This window comes from Salvelinus namaycush, chromosome 32, assembly GCF_016432855.1.
Source record: "Salvelinus namaycush isolate Seneca chromosome 32, SaNama_1.0, whole genome shotgun sequence".
NCBI lineage: Eukaryota > Metazoa > Chordata > Actinopteri > Salmoniformes > Salmonidae > Salvelinus > Salvelinus namaycush.
Window position 1 is genome coordinate 14,535,824 of NC_052338.1, and position 23,980 is coordinate 14,559,803.

Here is a 23,980-nt window from a genome sequence, read left to right on the forward strand (position 1 = left end):
TGTGTGTGTGTGTATTGCATGATTCCAGTGGAGAAGGAAGTTCTCAGTAGCTAGCAGAGTAGAGGAACATCACTAGAGAAGAGCAGGGTTTTGTTCAGATGAGGAAACTGGGGTGTCTATAAACCTCATATTGTTGTCTGTGCTGTAGTTTTACTTAGGGTTTGGCCCTTCAATTAACATACTGGCCTGTTTCTGTCTGGATGAGATAGCCCATTGGGATCTATGTTGGCCTGTATCACCTATTTACACCATACTGTAGTATGTATTACATGTAGTATGTATTACATGTACAGTAAACAATGTTGCACTCCTTTGTGGCATTAGAGGTCTAATCAATATTGTGGTTGTCAAACAATAAAAAATGTAAAGTTGATCACAGGATTTGCTGTGTTTAATCGCCATTAACCACAAGTTCAGAAATGCTCAAATTGAGCTATAATTTAAGATTTATTTATACAAAAAGCATACAATAATATTGATGTGTTGATTTTGTCCAAAGTAACGGTTAGCATAGTTGTTTTTAGCTATATACAGTATATTTATTTGGATGTTTACAGTGTATTTTGAATGCTTTCAGACAATGCGATTCATCACAATTTAAAAAATGTGTGCACTTAAATTCGAGTTAACTGATTAACTCTGACAGTCCTAATTAAATTCAATAATCCAGCCAAACAGATTAGCTGGATCAGTCTTGCTGATCCTGTGTGGATGATATAAACTGTGAGGAGTAACTGAGGTGACATTATAATAGACCGAGTTATAACACTTTGTGACAACTTCTGGTGTAAAGAGGGCTTTATTAATATACTTAATGGATTTTTGTTCCACCAGGAGGAAGAACTACGGAAGAGCGGAGAGGCCAAATATCAGCACCTGAACGAGGACCTCCATGTCCTCATAGAAGTGTTCGCTCCCCCTGCAGAGGCCTACAACAGGATGGGTCACGCACTGGAGGAGATCAAGAAGTTCCTCATACCAGTGCGTACTGACACCTACACACTCATTACTCTTACCCTGTTCTCTTACAACATATGAACAAAATAGAACAGCTAGCTAGTGATTTAACATTGGCTACTCTGCGTCTTTTGTCCAACATATGTCTAGACTATGTGCCTGTGTCCACACTGAACACCCAAATAGTACAGTTAAGCAATAAGGCCCGAGGAGGTGTGGTAAATGGCCAACATACCATGGCTTGTGGCTGTTCTTAGGCACGACGCAGTGCGGAGAGGCTGGATACTGCCCTTATTGCTATTTTAAACTGATTACCAACGTAATTAGAGCAGTAAAAATGAATGTTTTGTCATACCCATCGTATCCTTAAGCAATAAGGCATGAGGGGGTGTGGTATATGGCCAATATACCGCGGCTAAGGGCTGTCCTTAGGCACGACGCAACGCAACCTTAGCCACAAACTCCAGAGGTGCCTTATTGCTATTATAAACTGGTTACCAACGTAATGAGAACAGTAAAAAAAATGGTTTTGTCATACATGTGGTATACGGTCTCATATACTTCGGCTTTCAGCCGATCTACATTCAGGGCTCGAACCACCCAGTTTATAATTAAGGTTATACCATAGTAATAAGTGGCAGAAGTCTAGTCTGGTCCAGTCCAGTCACAACCAGTCAGCCGGCTGAAGCAGCTGAATCAGTAACAGACTCTGGGTTGTCTGATTGGATGCACGCCCCTGTGAGGGAAGGCAAGTCATGGGGATAGCTGACTAAGCTGAATAGCAGAGTAACATAGTCAGACAGGAAGCACTCAGCACAGCCTAACCCTCTCTGGAACTCCCATACATCACGCGTATTTACTCTTACTCCATGTATTATGGACGACTGATTTATCCCATGCTATTATGGAAGGATAGTAGGATCTCTACATCCTATGCTATTATGGAAGGATAGTAGGATCTCTACATCCTATGCTATTATGGAAGGATAGTAGGATCTCTACATCCTATGCTATTATGGAAGGATAGTAGGATCTCTACATCCCATGCTATTATGGAAGGATAGTAGGATCTCTACATCCCATGCTATTATGGAAGGATAGTAGGATCTCTACATCCTATGCTATTATGGAAGGATAGTAGGATCTCTACATCCCATGCTATTATGGAAGGATAGTAGGATCTCTACATCCCATGCTATTATGGAAGAATAGTAGGATCTCTACATCCTATGCTATTATGGAAGGATAGTAGGATCTCTACATCCCATGCTATTATGGAAGGATAGTAGGAACTCTACATCCTATGCTATTATGGAAGGATAGTAGGATCTCTATATCCCATGCTGTTATGGAAGGATAGTAGGATCTCTCCATCCCATGCTATTATGGAAAGATAGTAGGATCTCTCCATCCCATGCTATTATGGAAGGATAGTAGGATCTCTCCATCCCATGCTATTATGGAAGGATAGTAGGATCTCTCCATCCCATGCTATTATGGAAGGATAGTAGGATCTCTATATCCCATGCTATTATGGAAGGATAGTAGGATCTCTACATCCCATGCTATTATGGAAGGATAGTAGGATCTCTCCATCCCATGCTATTATGGAAGGATAGTAGGATCTCTACATCCCATGCTATTATGGAAGGATAGTAGGATCTCTACATCCCATGCTATTATGGAAGGATAGTAAGATCTCTATATCCCATGCTATTATGGAAGGATAGTAGGATCTCTCCATCCCATGCTATTATGGAAGGATAGTAAGATCTCTATATCCCATGCTATTATGGAAGGATAGTAGGATCTCTCCATCCCATGCTATTATGGAAGAATAGTAGGATCTCTACATCCCATGCTATTATGGAAGGATAGTAGGATCTCTCCATCCCATGCTATTATGGAAGGATAGTAGGATCTCTATATCCCATGCTATTATGGAAGGATAGTAGGATCTCTATATCCCATGCTATTATGGAAGGATAGTAGGATCTCTATATCCCATGCTATTATGGAAGGATAGTAGGATCTCTCCATCCCATGCTATTATGGAAGGATAGTAGGATCTCTATATCCCATGCTATTATGGAAGGATAGTAGGATCTCTACATCCCATGCTATTATGGAAGAATAGTAGGATCTCTCCATCCCATGCTATTATGGAAGGATAGTAGAATCTCTACATCCCATGCTATTATGGAAGAATAGTAGGATCTCTACATCCCATGCTATTATGGAAGAATAGTAGGATCTCTCCATCCCATGCTATTATGGAAGGATAGTAGGATCTCTACATCCCATGCTATTATGGAAGGATAGTAGGATCTCTACATCCCATGCTATTATGGAAGGATAGTAGAATCTCTACATCCCATGCTATTATGGAAGAATAGTAGGATCTCTCCATCCCATGCTATTATGGAAGGATAGTAGGATCTCTACATCCCATGCTATTATGGAAGGATAGTAGAATCTCTCCATCCCATGCTATTATGGAAGGATAGTAGGATCTCTCCATCCCATGCTATTATGGAAGGATAGTAGGATCTCTCCATCCCATGCTATTATGGAAGGATAGTAGGATCTCTCCATCCCATGCTATTAATGAAGGATAGTAGGATCTCTCCATCCCATGCTATTATGGAAGGATAGTAGGATCTCTCCATCCCATGCTATTATGGAAGGATAGTAGGATCTCTCCATCCCATGCTATTATGGACGGATAGTAGGATCTCTCAATCCCATGCTATTATGGAAGGATAGTAGGATCTCTCCATCCCATGCTATTATGGAAGGATAGTAGGATCTCTCCATCCCATGCTATTATGGAAGGATAGTAGGATCTCTACATCCCATGCTATTATGGAAGGATAGTAGGATCTCTACATCCCATGCTATTATGGAAGGATAGTAGGATCTCTATATCCCATGCTATTATGGAAGGATAGTAGGATCTCTATATCCCATGCTATTATGGAAGGATAGTAGGATCTCTATATCCCATGCTATTATGGAAGGATAGTAGGATCTCTATATCCCATGCTATTATGGAAGGATAGTAGGATCTCTATATCCCATGCTATTATGGAAGGATAGTAGGATCTCTATATCCCATGCTATTATGGAAGGATAGTAGGATCTCTATATCCCATGCTATTATGGAAGGATAGTAGGATCTCTCCATCCCATGCTATTATGGAAGAATAGTAGGATCTCTACATCCCATGCTATTATGGAAGGATAGTAGGATCTCTACATCCCATGCTATTATGGAAGGATAGTAGGATCTCTCCATCCCATGCTATTATGGAAGAATAGTAGGATCTCTACATCCCATGCTATTATGGAAGGATAGTAGGATCTCTCCATCCCATGCTATTATGGAAGGATAGTAGGATCTCTACATCCCATGCTATTATGGAAGGATAGTAGGATCTCTATATCCCATGCTATTATGGAAGGATAGTAGGATCTCTCCATCCCATGCTATTATGGAAGGATAGTAGGATCTCTACATCCCATGCTATTATGGAAGGATAGTAGGATCTCTATATCCCATGCTATTATGGAAGAATAGTAGGAACTCTACATCCCATGCTATTATGGAAGGATAGTAGGATCTCTCCATCCCATGCTATTATGGAAGGATAGTAGGATCTCTCCATCCCATGCTATTATGGAAGGATAGTAGGATCTCTACATCCCATGCTATTATGGAAGGATAGTAGGATCTCTACATCCCATGCTATTATGGAAGGATAGTAGGATCTCTACATCCCATGCTATTATGGAAGGATAGTAGGATCTCTATATCCCATGCTATTATGGAAGGATAGTAGGATCTCTATATCCCATGCTATTATGGAAGGATAGTAGGATCTCTATATCCCATGCTATTATGGAAGGATAGTAGGATCTCTATATCCCATGCTATTATGGAAGGATAGTAGGATCTCTATATCCCATGCTATTATGGAAGGATAGTAGGATCTCTATATCCCATGCTATTATGGAAGGATAGTAGGATCTCTATATCCCATGCTATTATGGAAGGATAGTAGGATCTCTACATCCCATGCTATTATGTGTGATCTTTCCAGTCTCATTCTGAGCCATGATGATTTATTTCCGGTCATTAATTACGTCTTTTAATTTCCCTCACAAATACACAGTGATGTGTTGATACGGAGGAGACAGAAGACAATCGTCTCCATGGCAGTATGATTAAACGCTGATTTCCATATTAATTGCTACGTTCCATTGAGCAGCGAAGACGACTGTGTTCGACGATAAAGACACACACACACACACAGAGATGACTATGTGTGATGATAAAAAAACAAATGGGGTTCCTGGGTTTTATCAACGGGGGATCAGGAGTGTGTTGCTCTGCCTGAGGAGCAGCGGTCACGGCAACATCACACACACACACACACACACACACACACACACACACACACACACACACACACACACACACACACACACACACACACACACACACACACACACACACACACACACACACACACACACACACACACACACACACACACACACACACACACACACACACACACACACCGGTTGGTCACAGCAGCCCTGTAAAGTACATTAATTAGATATTCCTACAGGGCTGTAACCCTGGAGATAAAGGACGTAATTTAATACGCTGTAATTAAAAGGGTGTGTGTGGGTGTGTGTGCAGGATTACAATGATGAGATCCGACAGGCGCAGCTGCAGGAGCTAACGTACCTGAATGGTGGCTCAGAGGATGCCAAGGTGCCAGCGGTGAGGGGCAAACTACCTGCAGCACGGGGTAGAGGGACACCTGCCCCAGGACCCATCAGGTACCTACTGCCAACCTGGGTGTGTGGGTGTGTGTGTGTGCATTCATTCATGTGTGTTGGTGTATGTATTCACGTTTGTGTTTGGTGTGGGGTAGGGGTTAGTGTGATGTTGATGAACACATGAAGCAATATCATGATTTTCATAGACAGATACATAGACCCCATTCCAGAGATGCTATTCCAAATGGGAGAGTATTCTTAGACTAGGACTCATTCCCACAGCCTGAAATTCCTTCAATTCACTTATTACCATAACTAAAATGAATGACACAATTACAGAGCATACATAAGTGTCTGCGTTTTAGTACATTCAATTCAAAACTCTGCTTTGTAATACCAATGGGGGGAAAATACACTATCCGGCCCAAACGATACATAATACAAAGTTGAGAACTATTGAAATTTGAATACATTTTTGTATGTAACTGTCCTGCTGTACTCTCTTTAAGATGTAACTCCCCAGAAAACTTCAAATAATACTCAAATAGTCATTGCCATTAGAATATGTCATAGTATGGATGTTGCGTGGCTCTTAGACTCTCAAATGAAATGCAGAGTATGTTTGTTGCTTGTGCTTGTGAAAGCTTTCTCAATTAGATGAAGAGATGTTTGTGTTGCTCTGAGAGGGAATATAATTGGATCTGTTTTAAATTAGACAGTAATTAGCATTTAGCATGCCTAATATGAGTGAGATAAGAAAAAAGACCTGCAGGCAGTGAGGTTTACAGTAAGTCAGATACATAAACCACATATTCACTAACAATAATGTGATTGTTTAATTCAGTATATGTCTGAATTGCATAGGTATCTTGGTGACAGTCTCTTGGTCCACTTAAGCCATAGGGCTGTGGTCAAAAACATTGCGCTATATAGGGAATAGGGTGCCATTTGAGACGAAGCCTACAATTGTCCCCTGCTTGTCCTGTGGTAGGAGTCGAGGAGGTGTGCCCCCTCCCCACGCAGCCGTCCCCCGTGGAGCAGCACCGAGAGGGGCACCCCCCAGCCGGGTACCATCCGCCCGAGGGAGGGGCGTGCCAGCACCAAGAGCACGAGGGGCTCCCCTATCCGCGGGGTACAGACCACCACCACCCGTAGCACAGGACACATATGGGGAATATGTGAGTATTTACACGATAAGAAGGACATGTGTTTTCATATATGTACGCTGGCACACGCACGGACGCACACACACATATACACACACATTGTGTCTGTATACAGGTGTCCTCTTGGTAATATCAAAACTGAGAGGGGATTTCACGGGTAGCTGTTATGGTATGCTAGTTTACCTGTCCGGTCTGGAGGGAGCCCTGTTGAAATATGAACATCTGGCAGAGACACTGTATATTAAACCCAGAGTCAGACCCCTTTGTACACATGCCAAGGAGGACTCCCTCCTTCCTTCTACCTCCCACCTTACTGTCACAGCAGGTCCTCAGGGACGCTGCACCAACCCAGCATATTTAGCAGAGAGGGGTACGGTAGAATAGAAGGGGGAGGGGAGGAGCAGAGGAGGGGGAGGAGAGGATGAGAGGAGGAGAGTAGGTTGCCTCTGTTGGATGAGTTTCCTGCCAGACCATAGCTAACCACATCTGACAGGTTTATATGGAGGTCTGCAGTTAGAATGGGTGGAGGTCGTAGAGAACAAATGGTAGAGAGCCACGACTGAACCAGCTGCTTGACATCATTGTCACAGTGGTAAACAGGCTCCCCAGACGCACGCACGCACACACACACAAACACACAAACACACCTGGGGATCTGAGAGGGAGAGCACCACAGACATCTGGCTGATGATCAATCTTCACCATATCGCTGTGAATTACAGACTGAATGAGCTCCACTACTCTCCGTCGTCTGAGAGGGCTGGTACTACACACACCTACTGTTTTGTTGTTGTTGTCATTGAGCGATGCTCACAAATAGACTCTAGTAGTTTTCTATGAAATGACTGCTGAGGAGGAGATGTATTTCTTTCTCATACTTCCTGTCTCATTCTTCCAGTTTTCACCTTGTCTACAGACAGTCTGGATCAGCCCAAGGGCTTGAAGCCATGTTTTGTTTATCCAGCATGTTTTAGAGAAGTTAACATTACAATATATCACCTACTGCAGGGGTCTCTAATTACATTCAGCCACGGGCCGATTTTTTCTTGAGCGGATGGTTAGGGGGCCGGGAGATATTAATACATAATTTGTACACTGCAGACTGACCTCAAGAAGCCCAAGCAGATGTAGTATTTGACAGAATAATTTCAAACCTTGATTACGTTGTGATACGATCACATATACCTCTCTGTGTATTAGGGATGTTTATCTCTCCTTACCAGCACAATATCTAGATACATGGGCTCCTACACGATACAGGAATGATACTTCTAGTTTAAAACGATCTGGTACGATATGATTAGTGGAACGAATCGATGAGATTCGGTTCAATGCAATATGATTCAATGCACTGACAGTTGTTGCATGAACACGTGCATTTTCCATTCTGAATGAATATCTGATGGTGGTGGAGCTCAGGTGCTGGATCTGTCTGAGCTGACTTCCCTGAGCTGAGTGGCACTGTGTGTGTGTGTGTGTGTGTGTGTGTGTGTGTGTGTGTGTGTGTGTGTGTGTGTGTGTGTGTGTGTGTGTGTGTGTGTGTGTGTGTGTGTGTGTGTGTGTGTGTGTGTGTGTGTGTGTGTGTGTGGGGGGGTGGGTGTGTGGGTGAGGTGAGGTGAGGTGAGGTGAGCCATAGGGTAGACTAAGCATCTACCACTATCAGATTAGGGGGGCAATTTGTTTTTGTACCCCCACTTTTTATCTGAAGTCCTCATTAACCACTGATTAACTTGTCATGTAGCAGATGAACATGTATTGAGCTAGTTATATGTCAATATTTATCTTTAGAAATTAGCTATTACATTCACAGCCAAGTGATATAACACAGCTTTGGATTTCAAAGCCGTCTCAAAAGCGAATGGTTTTGATTGTTTGTAATTTGAAGGAGAAGAGCTGCTCTCTTCTCTCATTCTGACCAGTGCATCTGGCAAAAATGATTGCGGTTCTTTTTATGAAAGTACACCATGACCCTGTTAATGTAAAAATGACCAAATGACTGTTTAAAAAGCAGAACTACCAAAAAAGATTTAGCATATTGAATCTGCTAATCGAAATCCCCAATCAGCAATTAAATGTGCAATCAGCAAGATGTGAGTTGTGTTCACTCAGGTAGCCTACACTACTTTGGTTGTCCCTCAATTAATAAAGCCTATGATTTATCATTGCGAAAGCCATTTTACAAACATCTGAATGCTGAAGGTGGCACGTAGATGTAGCCTACCAGTATTAGATCAAGGATAGGGTAGACCTGCCTCTCGTTGGCGCGAGCAGCTGCGTCTCCCACACTCTGCACACAGTTGTTATGACAATGTCATATGCAGTTACATGCATACAGTTTGATAGGCTGAAGGACGAATCGATTCAGTCAGGAAAGATTATAGGTATTTTCTGAATGAGCCATAAAAAAAATATATGAGAAAAAAAACATTTTAATTGGTCTTCTTACCGATGTATGCTTCATTTGAATCGGTTTGGGGTCCCGCGGACCGACGCCCTCCGACCCTAAACATTTGAACCATAATATACCTATTATTTATGCATGGGAATACTTGGTAACAGATTTCCCAAATTAAAATCACTTAGAAAAAAGGAAAATATTAAATGTACAGTTGAAGTTGGAAGTTTACATACACATAGGTTGGAGTCGTTAAAACTCGTTTTTCAACCACTCCACAAATTTCTTGTTAGCAAACTATCGTTTTAGCAAGTCGGTTAGGACATCAACTTTGTGCATGACACAAGTAATTTTCCCAACAATTGTTTACAGACAGATTATTTCACTTATAATTGTATCACAATTCCAGTGGGTCAGAAGTTTACATACACTAAGTTGATTGTGCCTTTAAACAGCTTGGAAAATTCCAGAAAATTATGTCATGGCTTTAGAAGCTTCTGATAGGCTAATTGACATCATTTGAGTCAATGGGAGGTGTACCTGTGGATGTATTTCAAGGCCTACCTTCAAACTCAGTGCCTTTTTGCTTAACATTTTAAAAATATATATATTTCACCTTTATTTAACCAGGTAGGCTAGTTGAGAACAAGTTCTCATTTACAACTGCGACCTGGCCAAGATAAAGCAAAGCAGTGCGACACAAACAACAAACACAGAGTTACACATGGTATAAACAAACATGCAGTCAATAATACAATGGAAAAGGTCTATATGCAGTGTGTACAAATGAGGGAGGATAAGGGAGGTGAAGCAATAAATAGGCCATAGTTGTGAAATAATTACAATATAGCAATTAAACACTGGAGTGATAGATGTGCAGAAGATGAGTGTGCAAGTAGAGATAATGGAGTGCAAAGGAGCAAAGTAAATCAAATAAATAACAGTATGGGGGATCAGGTAGTTGGATGGGCTATTTACAGATGGGCTATGTACAGGTGCAGTTGCTCTGACAGCTGGTGCTTAAAGTTAGTGAGGGAGATATGAGTCTCCAGCTTCAGACATCATGGGAAAATCAAAAGAAATCAGCCAAGACTTCAGAAGAAAATGTAGACCTCCACAAGTCTGGTTCATCCTTGGGAGCAATTTCCAAATGCCTAAAGGTACCACCTTCATCTGTACAAACAATAGTACGCAAGTATGAGACCACGCAGCCATCATACCGCTCAGGAAGGAGACGCGTTCTGTCTCTTAGAGATGAACGTACTTTGGTGCGAAAAGTGCAAATCAATCCCAGAACAACAGCAAAGGACCTTGTGAAGATGCTGGAGGAAACAGGTACAAAATAATCTCCACAGTAAAACGAGTCCTATATCGACATAACCTGAAAGGCCGCTCAGCAAGGAAGAAGCCACTGCTCCAAAACCGCCATAAAAAAGCCAGACTACGGTTTGCAACTGCACATGGGGACAAAGATCATACTTTTTGGAGAAATGTCCTCTGGTCTGATGAAACAAAAATAGAACTGTTTGGCCATAATGACCATCATTATGTTTGGACGAAAAAGGGGGAGGCTTGCAAACCGAAGCACGGGGGTGGCAGAATCATGTTGTGGGGGTGCTTTGCTGCAGGAGGGGCTGGTGCACTTCACAAAATAGATGGCATCATGAGGGAGGAAAATTATGTGGATATATTGAAGCAACATCTCAAGACATCAGTCAGGAAGTTAAAGCTTGGTCACAAATGGGTCTTCTAAATGGACAATGACCCCAAGCATACTTCCAAAGTTGTGGCAAAATGGCTTAAGGACAACAAAGTCAAGGTATTGGAGTGGCCATCACAAAGCCCTGACCTCAATCCTATAGAACATTTGTGGGCAGAACTGAAAAAGCGTGTGTGAGCAAGGAGGCCTACAAACCTGACTCAGTTACACCAGCTCTGTCAGGAGGAATGGGCCAAAATTCACCCAACTTATTGTGGGAAGCTTGTGGAAGGCTACCCAAAACGTTTAACCCAAGTTAAACAATTTAAAGGCAATGCTACCAAATACTAATTGAGTGTATGTAAACGTCTGACCCACTGGGAATGTGATGAAAGAAATAAAAATTGAAAGAAATCATTCTCTCTACTATTATTCTGACATTTCACATTCTTAAAATAAAGTGGTGATCCTAACTGACCTAAAACAGGCAATTTTTACTAGGATTAAATGTCAGGAATTGTGAAAAACTGAGTTTAAATGTATTTGGCTAAGGTGTATGTAAACTTCTGACTTCAATTGTATATTTTTTTTGTTAAGAAAATAAAGGCACACATTTTTTCCCCGTGGGTCACCTATTGGGGAATCCTGACGTTCTGTATGGAGCATTCTGGAAGTTACAACGTTTTTGTTTTGGTGATTCAATTACTTTCAGAATTCAGTGGCTTTACTGAATCATTCCCTCTATCTTATATCAGTGATTTGATAAGAACAGTAAGTAGTGATATCAGATTATTGGGGAATCTAATTTGTATAAAACAAAATTATAAATGATATTATTTGCCTTGCAGTCTGAGGCTGATTACACAATAAAGTAATTGCATCGGAATCTCATTCCATATATTTCATATGCCACACACATACACACGCACCCACACACGTGCACGCACACGCACGCACGCACGCTCATAAGGCCGTAAGGAACCTGTTCCCGACCTGCCTGTCAGCCCATTGGAGAGGAATTAGTAGTAATACGATTGTGATTATTCTGCCTGCTACCAATTTCTTACCATTCACAAGGAATCAGAAACACTTGTCTTTTCAATTTGGACTGATATTGAGAAAGGTGTAGATGAAGAATGTGAGGAGACGGACAGTGAAGGGTTTATGTGGTGTAAGGAGACGGTGGAGTGAAGGGAGAGACAGAGACAGAGAGTGGAGAGCTTTCTTGTTAAACCGTAGTGACAGTGAAGTCATTCCCAGGGTGATGCCTGGTGATGGAAATACTGCTACAAGCTCATAGCTCATACTGTCTTCATGAGTTATCGTTTATTTCCTGTCCATAATCTATGGTGCAGGCCTCAGTCACATCACAGGCCTCGAACTCAAACACATGAGTTCCATCTGAGAGCAGATAGTGTCTGCATTCCTATGGGTCCACAAAATGGCGCACTACATATGGGATAGGGGCTATTTGGGACATTAGTAGTGTCTCGTGTTAAGCAGAAGAACACATTCAGAGCCTTCAGGAAGTATTCACACCCCTTGACTTTTTCCACATTTTGTTGTGTTACAGCCTGAATTTAAAATGTATTAAATTGAGATTGTGTGTCACTCATCTACACACAATACCCCACAATGTCAAAGTGGAGTTATGTTTTTAGAAATGTTTACAAATAAATAAATAAAAATGTATTCGAGTCAATCAGTATTCAACCCTTTTGTTATGGCAAGCTTAAATAAGTTCAGGAATAAAAATGTGCTTATCAAGTCACATAATAAGTTGCATGTACTCACTCTGTGTGCAATAATAGTGTTTAACATGATTTTAAAATGACTACACTATCTCTGTACCTCACACTGTCACGGAGCTAGGAGTGGTGGGTGCGGAGACAATTTATTCCGGACAGAACAAGGTCACGCCAAATAACAATAGGCGACACATACTGACCTACCCAAAACAGGACACAAAAACAGTCCAACAAAATAACAAACGCAACCATCTACACACAGAACAGAAAATAAGCCCGCACATCCTGCAGAAACCTACCCACATCCTGGTTCACTCTCTCCACCTGTCCCTTACTCTCGGGGTGGAAACCCGAGGTCAGGCTGACCGAGACCCCCAGACGCTCCATAAACGCCCTCCAAACTCGGGACGTGAACTGGGGACCCCGGTCAGAAACGATGTCCTCAGGCACCCCGTAGTGCCGGAAGACGTGGGTAAACAGGGCCTCCGCAGTCTGTAGGACCGTAGGGAGACCGGGCAACGGGAGGAGACGGCAGGACTTAGAAAACCGATCCACAACGAACAGGATCGTAGTGTTCCCCTGAGACGGGGGAAGGTCGGTGGATCTGTCGGTGGATCCACCGACAGATGCGACCACGGCCATTGTGGAACGGGGAGGGGCTGTAACTTCCCTCTAGGCAGGTGTCTAGGAGCCTTACTCTGAGCGCACACCGAACAGGAGGAAACATAAAACCTCACGTCCTTTACCAACGTGGGCCACCAGTACCTCCCCCTAAGACCCCGCACTGTCCTCTTAATACCTGGATGACCCGAAGAGGGTAGCTTATGGGCCCACCGAATCAATTGGTCACGAACACCAAGCGGCACGTACTGAAGACCCGCTGGACACTGTGGGGGCGCAGGTTCCAACCGTAACCCCCGCTCGATGTACGCGTCCACCTCCCATACCACCGGTGCCACCAGACACGAAGCTGGAAGGATGGGAGTAGGGTCGATGGACCGCTCCTCGGTGTCATAGAGACGGGACAGCGCGTCGGCCTTAGTGTTAAGGGAACCTGGTCTATAGGAGATGGTGAACCTAAATCTGGTAAAAAAACATGGCCCACCTTGCCTGACGAGGATTCAGTCTCCTCGCTGCCCGGATATACTCCAGATTACGATGGTCAGTCCAGATGAGGAAAGGGTGCTTAGCCCCCTCAAGCCAGTGTCTCCACACCTTCAGAGCTTTGACCACAGCTAACAACTCCCGGTCCCCCATGTCATAGTTTTGCTCCACCGGACCGAGCTTCCTCGAAAAGAAAGCGCAGGGGCGGAGCTTCGGTGGCGTGCCCGAGCACTGTGATAGCACGGCTCCAACCCCAGCCTCGGACGCGTCCACCTCCACTATGAACGCCAAAGAGGGGTCCGGATGAGCCAATACGGGAGCGTCGTTAAACAGCGCCTTCAGACGACTAAAAGCTCTGTCCGCCTCCGCCGACCTCCGTAAACGCGCCGGCCCCCCCTTCAGCAGAGAGGTAATGGGAGCCGCCACCTGGCCAAAACCCCGGATAAACCTCCGGTAGTAATTGGCAAACCCTAAAAACCACTGCACCTCCTTTACCGTGGTCGGAGTCGGCCAATTACGCACGGCTGTAACGCGGTCACAATCCATCACCACCCCAGAGGTGGAAATGCGATAACCCAGGAAGGAAACGGCTTGTTTGGAGAACACACATTTATCAGCCTTGACGTACAGGTCATGCTCCAGCAGTCGCCCAAGTACCTTGCGCACCAAAGACACATGCGCGGCGTGCGTAGCGGAATAGATCAGGATATCATCGATATATACCACCACCCCCTGCCTGTGCAGGTCCCTGAGAATCTCGTCTACGAAGGATTGGAAGACGGCTGGAGCATTCTTCAACCCATACGGCATGACGAGGTACTCATAATGGCCAGATGTGGTACTAAACGCGGTCTTCCACTCATCTCCCTCCCTGATACGCACCAGATTATACGCGCTCCTGAGGTCCAGTTTTGTGAAAAAGCGCGCTCCGTGAAATGATTCCACCGCCATAGCGATGAGAGGTAGCGGGTAACTAAACCTCTATAATCAATGCAAGGACGCAGACCTCCCTCCTTCTTCTTCACAAAAAAGAAACTCGAGGAGACGGGTGACGTCGAGGGCCGAATGTACCCCTGTCCCAGAGATTCAGTGACATATGTCTCAATAGCCACTGTCTCCTCCTGTGACAACGAGTACACGTGACTCCTGGGAAGTGCTGTGTTTACCTGGAGATTTATCGCACAATCACCTCGTCGATGAGATGGTAATTGGGTCGCCCTCTTTTTACAGAAGGCGATAGCCAAATCGGCATATTCAGAGGGAATGCGCACAGTAGAAACCTTGTCTGGACTCTCCACCGTCGTGGCACCGATGGAAACCCCTCTACACCTACCTGAACACTCCTCTGACCACCTCTGGAGAGCCCCCTGTTTCCACGAAATCCTGGGATTGTGACTAGCCAGCCAGGGAATCCCCAGCACACTGGAAACGCAGGTGAATCAATAAGGAACAGACTAATCAGCTCCCCATGATCCCCCTGTGTTACCATGTCCAGTGGAACCGTGGCCTCCCTGACCAGCCCTGACCCTAACGGTCGGCTATCTAGGGAGTGCACGGGGAAGGGTTGATCTAACGGCACCAGCGGAATCCCTAGCCTACGTGCGAGTCCGCGATCCAAAAAGTTCCCAGCTGCGCCTGAATCAACTAGCGCCCTATGCTGGAGAGAGGGAGAAAACTCAGGGAAAGAGATTAGTAAAAACATGTGACCAACAGGGGGCTCTGGGTGAGTCTGGTGCTGACTCACCTGGGGTGACCGAGAAGTGCTCTGCCTGCCCTCTCGACTCCCAGACGAGCTCCTCCAGCACCAATCGGCATTGTGTCCTCTCCGACCACAGCCGGTGCAGGAGGAGCCTCCTCCTCCGGTTCCCCTCGATGCGGCCCCCCCTAACTCCATAGGTGTTGGAGCGGGAGGGCCGGGAGGGGGAACTAACAGGACCCATTCTGGACGCCCGCGGGCAGCTAGCAGGTTGTCCAGTCGTATTGACATGTCTATGAGCTCGTCGAGTGAGAGGGCGGCGTCCCGACAAGCTAGCTCCCTGCGGACGTCCTCCCGGAGGCTACACTGGTAGTGGTCCATTAGGGCCCTGTCGTTCCACCCCGCTCCAGCGGCCAAGGTCCGGAACTCCAGCGCGAAGTCCTGCGCACTCCTCGTCTCCTGCCTAAGGTGGAACAGCCATTCCCCCGCCGCTCGACCCTCTGGTGGGTGGTCGAACACGGCCCGGGACCGGCGGGTGAACTCTGGGTAGTGGTCTCTTGCAGAGTCCGGACTATTCCAGACCACGTTGGCCCACTCCAGGGCTCTACCCGTCAGACAGGAGACGTGGATGCTCACGCTCTCCTCACCAGAGGGAGTTGGGCGAACGGTAGCCAGGTATAGCTCTAGCTGGAGCAAAAGTCCCTTCCACCCAGCCGCCGCTCCATCGTACTCCCTGGGAGGCGCGAGACGAAGAGCGCTGGATCCGGACGCCGCCGGAGGTGTCGTTTTAGTTGACGAAGGAGGCGCTGGAGGCGAGGTAGGCAGACCACTCCTCTCCCATCTCTCCCATGGCCGTGTGATGAAGGACACGCTCCTCCATAGATGGGAGAGGGGTTGCAGCTGCTCCTGCTGACTTCATGCTTAGGGTGCGAGTTTCTGTCACGGAGCTAGGAGTGGTGGGTGCGGAGTCAGGCGCAGAGAGCAGAGGATTTTGGGTTTCTGTAATTTATTCCGGACAGAACAAGGTCACGCCAAATAACAATAGGCGACAAATACTGACCTACCCAAAAAATGACCTACCCAGAAAATAAGCCCGCACAAAAGCAGGCGGGCATAAACGGCTTAAATAGTCCTGAACAAATACCCCAAACGAGAAACAGGTGAAACCAATAAAGACATAACCAACAGAAAAGGAAAAGGGAATCGGTGGCAGCTAGTAGACCGGTGACGACGACCGCCGAGCGCCGCCCAAACAGGAAGAGGAGCCACCTTCGGTGGAAGTCGTGACACACACATACAATTATCTGTAAGGTTCCTCAGTCGAGCAGTGAATTTCAAGCACAGATTCAACCACAAAGACAGTAGCGGTGCGTGGGTAAAATCACTGGGGAAGCCAAGACAGGAAAAAAAGCAATTTTACAACCTATGTGTTTTTATAATTGCGTTGTTTGCTCTATAACCTGTTAGTTCATTCGCCATGCCACCGTGATATATAGGTCTAAGGCCAAGACAATAAGAAGACTAAATTCAACCATACCTTTGTTTCATCACAAAACCGGAGAGCAACCTCTGTCTGGTGGAGTCCACAAAGCATATTGCATGTAACAAACAGTTACATGACCTACAGCATGGTCAAGCAAGATAATATTTCCAACCTTTTCGAACTACTTAACAACTACTGATTTAGAACACCTGAGCGTTATCGCAAGTGGCGAAGAAAACAGGAGCTGCCTCCACTATTCCAGCACCATTTCAACATTCATTATTATTAAATCACCTATGCTTAGCCTAAAACAGTGACAACTAAAAGATTCCAAAAACAATTTAGTCAAATCAAAATAATCTAAATATTATGTGGCTGTCCATGGTACTGATTTCTGTTTATGAGTGTGTGTGTGTGTGTGTGTGTGTGTGTGTGTGTGTGTGTGTGTGTGTGTGTGTGTGTGTGTGTGTGTGTGTGTGTGTGTGTGTGTGTGTGTGTGTGTGTGTGTGTGTGTGTGTGTTGCACAATGCAAGTGGGTTAGTTTTGTAAATAAGTAGAAAAAACATGTTGAAATGCCATTGCCATCCTCCCCTCTTTCATGTTGCCCTAACGGTCTATGACTCTGCCATACAGTACACGCTTTTAGTTTTAGTTGTCCTAGCTATACCTGGCTATAATCCTTACTCACTGGCCCAACTTTCTTTCATTGGCAATGATGAGCTAGCTAGTTAACATTAGCCTACTACATCTAGCTACATATTGAACTTCCATCCTCTCAGGCCAGGGGCACAATGTATGAATTTATGGTTGGATCAGAATCACCGTTATAATCATTGGCCAGTATGAAGAATTAAGTAAAACCAGAAGACCCAATCCCTATCTCCAACCATGGCTAATTCTAGCTAGCCACTGGAAGACAACAACACAACGAGATGCAACAATTCAAGTTTTTTCTGTCAATAATGTTTGGCTATTGGTGTGAAGCCAAATCCAAACTGGCTTCCCTTGACACTTTTTTGGGGGTGCGCCAGGACCATTCACAGTTGAGCTCACTCAGTTTAGCTCATCGCTGATTGGCTATTACCTTTTTATCAAGGGAGGCCAAATGCTCGCTGGCATCCCCTGCATTCATTGCTATAGGTGGAAATAATATCATACAGAATCAGATAGATGGGCTAAACATACAGAGACAGAGGGGCACTGTTTTTCTCACTCGGATGCTGACTCCGACTCCGGTGAGATACATTCAGCCTCTTGCGAATTGAAGGAACATTTTGAAACACAGAGAGACGCACAGAGAGACGAAAGATACATTATATTTTTTATACGATTTTTGGGGGAGAAGCCTGCCTTCCCTTGGCATCCATGAATACACTCCACTGCACAAAAACCAGGGAGGTTTTCCAATGGTTCGCAAAGAAGGGCACGTATTAAAAACAGCAGACGTTGAATATTCCTTTAAGCATCAAATTGTATTTGTCACATGCTTCGGTAAACAGCAGGTGTAGACTAGCAGTGAAACATTTACTTACGGGCCCTTTCCAACAATGAAAAAAAATTAAAGAGAAATAGTAGAAAGAAAAAAATGTACAAAGATACAGGCATCCTTCCTAACTCAGTTGCCGGAGACGAAGGAAACTGTCCAGGGATTTTACCATGAGGCCAATGGTAACTTTAAAATAGATACAGAGTTTCTTTGAAAGCAAAAATTGCTTTCATAAGAGATAACATTTATGTTAGTATTACTCCACAATACAAACATAAATGACAGAGTGAAAAGAAGGAAGCCTTTACAGAATGAAAATATTCCAAAACATGCATCCTGTTTGCAACAAGGCACTTAAGTAACACTTAGAAATTAACTTTCTGTCCTGAATACAAAGCATTATGTTTGGGGCAAATCCAACACAACACATCACTGTGTACCACTCTTCATATTTTCAAGCATGGTGGTGGCCGCATCATGTATGGGTATGCTTTTCATCGGCAAGGACTAGAGAGTTTTTTAGGATAAGAATCCTAGAGGAAAACATGGTTCAATCTTCTTTCCAACAGACATTAGGAGGCAAGTTCACCTTTCAGCAGGACAATTACCTAAAACACAAGGCCAAATATACACTGGAGTTGCTTACCAAGACAACATTGAATGTTCCTGAGTGGCCTAGTTACAGTTTTGACTTAAAAATCGTGCTTAATTTGAGCCGAATCCTGCAGGAACAGAATCCGGCACCTCTCCGTTTTGGACTGTTTTGTTCCGGAACCTATTTGGCCGGATCCGGTGCCTCTCAGTGGCATGAAAAATAATTGTCACTATTTGCAATGTAAAAAATTTAATAAAAGCGATCAAAGTTAATTTGAGTTGTCTCTGCGTTAATTCTCCAGCCCCGCCCCCCGTATCTCTCACATAACTAAAATTAGATTTGCTTTCTATGATCTCTCCCCTTCCCTCTGCTCTGACAGACATGAGCAATGCAACTCTCATCTCTCCAGCACTGCACTTTATCATTTATTTCTTTATAGAGGCACGCAAAGGGTTCTGGAGGAGCTGCGGCATGCCTGATGAATCGAAATAAATTTGCCACAGTTATAGAGTTACTGCTGTCTGTTCAGAAAGAAATGACATCATTCAGAATAACCTACTACACCATGAGAAAGGCTACAATTTTGCCACAGAGTATAAATAGCTTATTTTAGACTAGGTGTGGAGTGTAGCTCAATAACAAGGCATAGCCTACAGTCTGGAACGCGTGGCAAATATGTCAGTAAACAAACATCATCCAAACAAAACGTGCCTTTCGCAATATTTCAATTCGTTTATAATCTCGGGAAAACACATGATGGAAAGCAAATGGCTCCTGCTGAAAAGAGAAGACTCTAATCTGTCAGCTGTAGGCTACCAAAATATTTGATCAACTTCTCTTCCAAATATTGTTTTACAAAGTAAAACAAGAGAGGGAGAGAGATAGAGAGGCTTTTGGCACGACCGCATATTCCATCACCAGCAAGTGAGCTGCGCATCATTGGGTGAGTCAGTGAAACTGAAAAGCATTTTTAGGACTATAATATACTCCTCATATTGTACCATAAAATATGTCTCCACACACCTAGGCATAGGCTATTGATGGATTCAAGACAAGGTCGTTTTCATTGAACTCAGATTCTCAGTTTGTCTGTGTCAAAGTAGCCTGTCATTTCAATCATTTGTGAGGTATTATGATGCTTTCAAGACAACTGGGAACTTGGACAAAAAAAAAGGTTGAATCATGACGTCAGTGATCTTCGGGTCAGAAAGGTTCTGGAAAGTGGCTAGAGTTCCCCACTTGGAATTCCAAGTTGGATGACCGTCCAAAACAAATCTTCCCAGTCGGAGCTTGTTTTTTCCCGATTTCCCAGTTGTCTTGAATGCGTCATAAAAAAAAAGATTATGCCAGAGTCTCCAGTCATGTGAAATGACGTAGAATTGCTAGAAATGCATTAATAAAAGGCCCAACATTTCCCGAACCAACCTCCACACATTTTTTTTCTCATGTGTGCAACTTCTGTAAGAGCCTCTACTGCTCTATGTCACTACGCAAATGTGATGATATGCACGCAATGCTTTATTTTAAAGGTCATTTTTTTCTTCTCATGCGTTCCAGTGTTGTGCCGAATAGCTCCCCCCCTTTGCGTGAACGCGCACACACTCAATTCTTCAATGCTGCGACTTGCTTGCTAGTTGAAATTTCTGATCACGTTAGGCTGCGTTTCATTTGAATTTTTATGGTTTGACGCGGGGAGGCACTAGTAATGTCTGCAGTTTTCGGTTTGGCTATTTGTTTCAAATGTACTAGTCTATTAATTATTCATTTCGGTTGCTTATCCTGATGTGAAGTTTGTTCAATAGAAAGTATTTGACTCTGACTGCCGAAATTCTCCCCCCCTTCTATCTTGGGACTGCAAGGCCTGGTACACTTCTGAAACATTTTGGTAGCTCATGTTGACCAGTAGTGTGTGCCACAGAAAGCAAAATGAAAGTATAAAGAAACAAACATTTATTTTAGATAATTTTTCTAATGTTTAAGAAAATAGAGATAATACAGAAATATTATCACACAATAACACAAAAACATCACAGAAAGTTAAGTTTGTTAACAAGTATTAAATAGGAAATACAAATTTAAATCTTTGCATAATAACATATAAAATGACAATAAATCAAATATAAAAAAACAATAAATATCATAAACAAATTGGAAAGCTGCAACAGCTCGACTGAATGTTTAGTCCACTTTTTATGGAAAGTTTTCCAGGTGATACCGTCGCCTGGAACTCAAGCCTAACCTAGTCCTGACAGGCAGCGCAGACATAATCCTCCAATGGTGGGATGGTTTTCATACAGGACTGGTGGAACCATCGTGGGCAGCGGTCACAACCAATCAGAAATTTCTGATGAAAATTTGTAATATATTTAAAACATTAAATACATTTTCTTGAATTACAATTATTTCATTATCAGACAAAGGGGATAATACTTCCTCTAGAAATATTACTGCTTATACAAATTCATACTCGTAAAAATATGCCTTTAGAAGTGTTTTTTTTTATTTTTTATCTACCATTGTATTACATTAGAAATGGAACATAGCAGTGTTTTGGAGGAGAGTGACTGCTATTTCTTCTCTCATGATGTTAATAACATCTTTGTCCGTATTTGAAAAGACAATCGACTCCTCCTTCAGAACACATTCAGCAAACTGGGGAAATAATGTGATGGGCATTTCAGTTTCCCCAACAAAATTATGTTACACATTATAATTCGCAAATATACAACGCCACAGCTATAATATAATTTGACAGTTCTGTTTTGCCTTTTAGTCAGTATACTTTCAGTAGGTTAATTGTACATTACTTATACTCTCATACTTACTTTCAAGGCAAAGACCCCACAAGAAGTAACATCTTGTTGGCATGGGTGAGGAAGGTACCACACGCCCATCTGGAGATATTACACCCCTTCTCTCTCAGGAATGATCTGAACATATATGTTAATAAAAGTACAGCATTTTGAAACACTTTATTGATTACAATATAGAGAATACTAACAGTATAGCATTTCAAAGACTTTATTATTCCATTGTAAAAAAAATTATTAAAGACAACAGGCCTTGCAGTCCCAAGATAGAAGAGGTGGAGAATTTCAGCAGGCAAGAAAATAGCCTTGCCCGAAATCCTCCCCCCCGCTTCTAATTTACTTAACTTTGTGGCTACAGTCAAATAATTTCTGTGGCACACACTACTGGTCAACATGAGCTAGCAAAATTATTCAGAAGTGTGCCAGGCCTTGCAGTCCCAAGATAGAAGGGTGGGGGGGGGGGGGGGGGGGGGGGGGGGGGATTTCAGAACTACTAGTCGAATAATACTTGGGAGAGATGGTGAATTTTGGCAAAGAGATTTATTTATAGACTAATACACTTGAAACAAATAGCCAAACCGAAAACTGCAGACATTAATAGTGCCTCCCCACGATCAAACCGACATGAAAAATAAAATGAAACGCAGCCTAACGTGAACAGAAATCTCAACTAGCAAGCAAGTAAGTCGCAGCAATGAAGAATTGAGTGCATGCGAGTTCAAGCATGTCGCAGCGATGAAGAATTGAGTGCGTACGAGTTCACGTGAAGGGGAGGGGGGCGGATAATTCTGGCAGGGGAGGGGCTTTTTGGCACAACACTGGTACCTTAGAGCTCCCCAGGTCACCTTAGAGCTCTCACTTTTTCTTCCGGCACCTCCCGATTTACTATGGGGGCGCCATTTCGACTTTGTAAAAATGAGTTCCCAAATTAAACTTCCTCGTACTCAATTCTTGCTCGTACAATATGCATATTATTATTACTATTGGATAGAAAACACTCTCTAGTTTCTAAAACCGTTAGAATTATTTCTCTGAGTGAAACAGAACTCATTCTGCAGCACATTTCCTGTCAGGGAGTGAGATTTCAGAAATCGAGGTCCCTGTTCTGAGGTCAGTTTATAAGTCCCCATGTAAGCCATCGGGCTACATGCACTGCATACGTCTTCCTCTAGATGTCAGTAAGCGGGGAGAATTTGAATGGAGTGGATTGCGCAATCTGGGACCCTATATAAGACCGTGGAACGGAAGTACCGTCCTTTTCAACGGTGCGCCTGGCGCAAGAAGACATCACAATGGCGTCCTGCAAACGTTTTCGTTTTAGTAGTTCTATATATCCGGTCATGTTTTTATTCGTTATAGGTGTTAAAGACATCATAAGGTAGTTAATTTAAACCGACTTATAGCAATTTATAGCAGTTTATTGCGATTTTTGGGGATTTCTTTGTCATGCGCTTTCACGAGTTGGACACCTCTCCAGTGGGTGGCTATCGTTAGCTGCTATTTCGACAGGAGAAGAGGACATCTTTCAACCCAAAGACGATTGTTCTGGAGAAAGGACACCTTGCCCAAGATTCTGATGGAAGCTCAGCTAATAGTAAGCAGTCTTTATGCTGTTAATTCGTACTTATGTTGACAAATGTCAAATAATAATTCCGTCATGAATTTCGGTGCGTCTCGCTTTAGCGCACGCTGTATGCTTGAAGTAACGTTAATTTTAAAAATGTAACCCAGCGATTGCATTAAGAACTAATTTGTCTTTCAATTGCTGTCCAACCTGTATTTTTTTAGTCAAGTTTATGAATAGTTTTCGATTAGAATAGGTGCCTCTCCAAGATGGCGCCGGACAGATTGCTTGACATTTTGGCCACTAATCACATTGTATAACCACGATTTGTGCCGCTAAATATGCACATTTTCGAACAAACTATATATGCATTGTGTAATATGATGTTATAGGACTGTCATCTGAAGAATTCTGAGAAGGTTAGTGAAAAAATTAATATCTTTTGGTGGTTTATACGTTATCGCTATGTTTGGCTTGAATCAA

The 23,980-nt window shown here is 43.5% G+C and overlaps 1 protein-coding gene across 1 annotated transcript in view; it reads left to right on the forward strand.

Moving 5' to 3' along the window:
- Window positions 1-23,980, forward strand: part of LOC120027439 (KH domain-containing, RNA-binding, signal transduction-associated protein 3-like) — a 162,678-nt gene that overhangs the window by 100,473 nt on the left and 38,225 nt on the right. Inside the window, exons 4-6 of the mRNA XM_038972374.1 lie at window positions 835-981; window positions 5,669-5,811; window positions 6,743-6,929. Coding sequence (XP_038828302.1) covers window positions 835-981; window positions 5,669-5,811; window positions 6,743-6,929 — 477 coding nt within the window. The remainder of the gene's footprint in view (window positions 1-834; window positions 982-5,668; window positions 5,812-6,742; window positions 6,930-23,980) is intronic.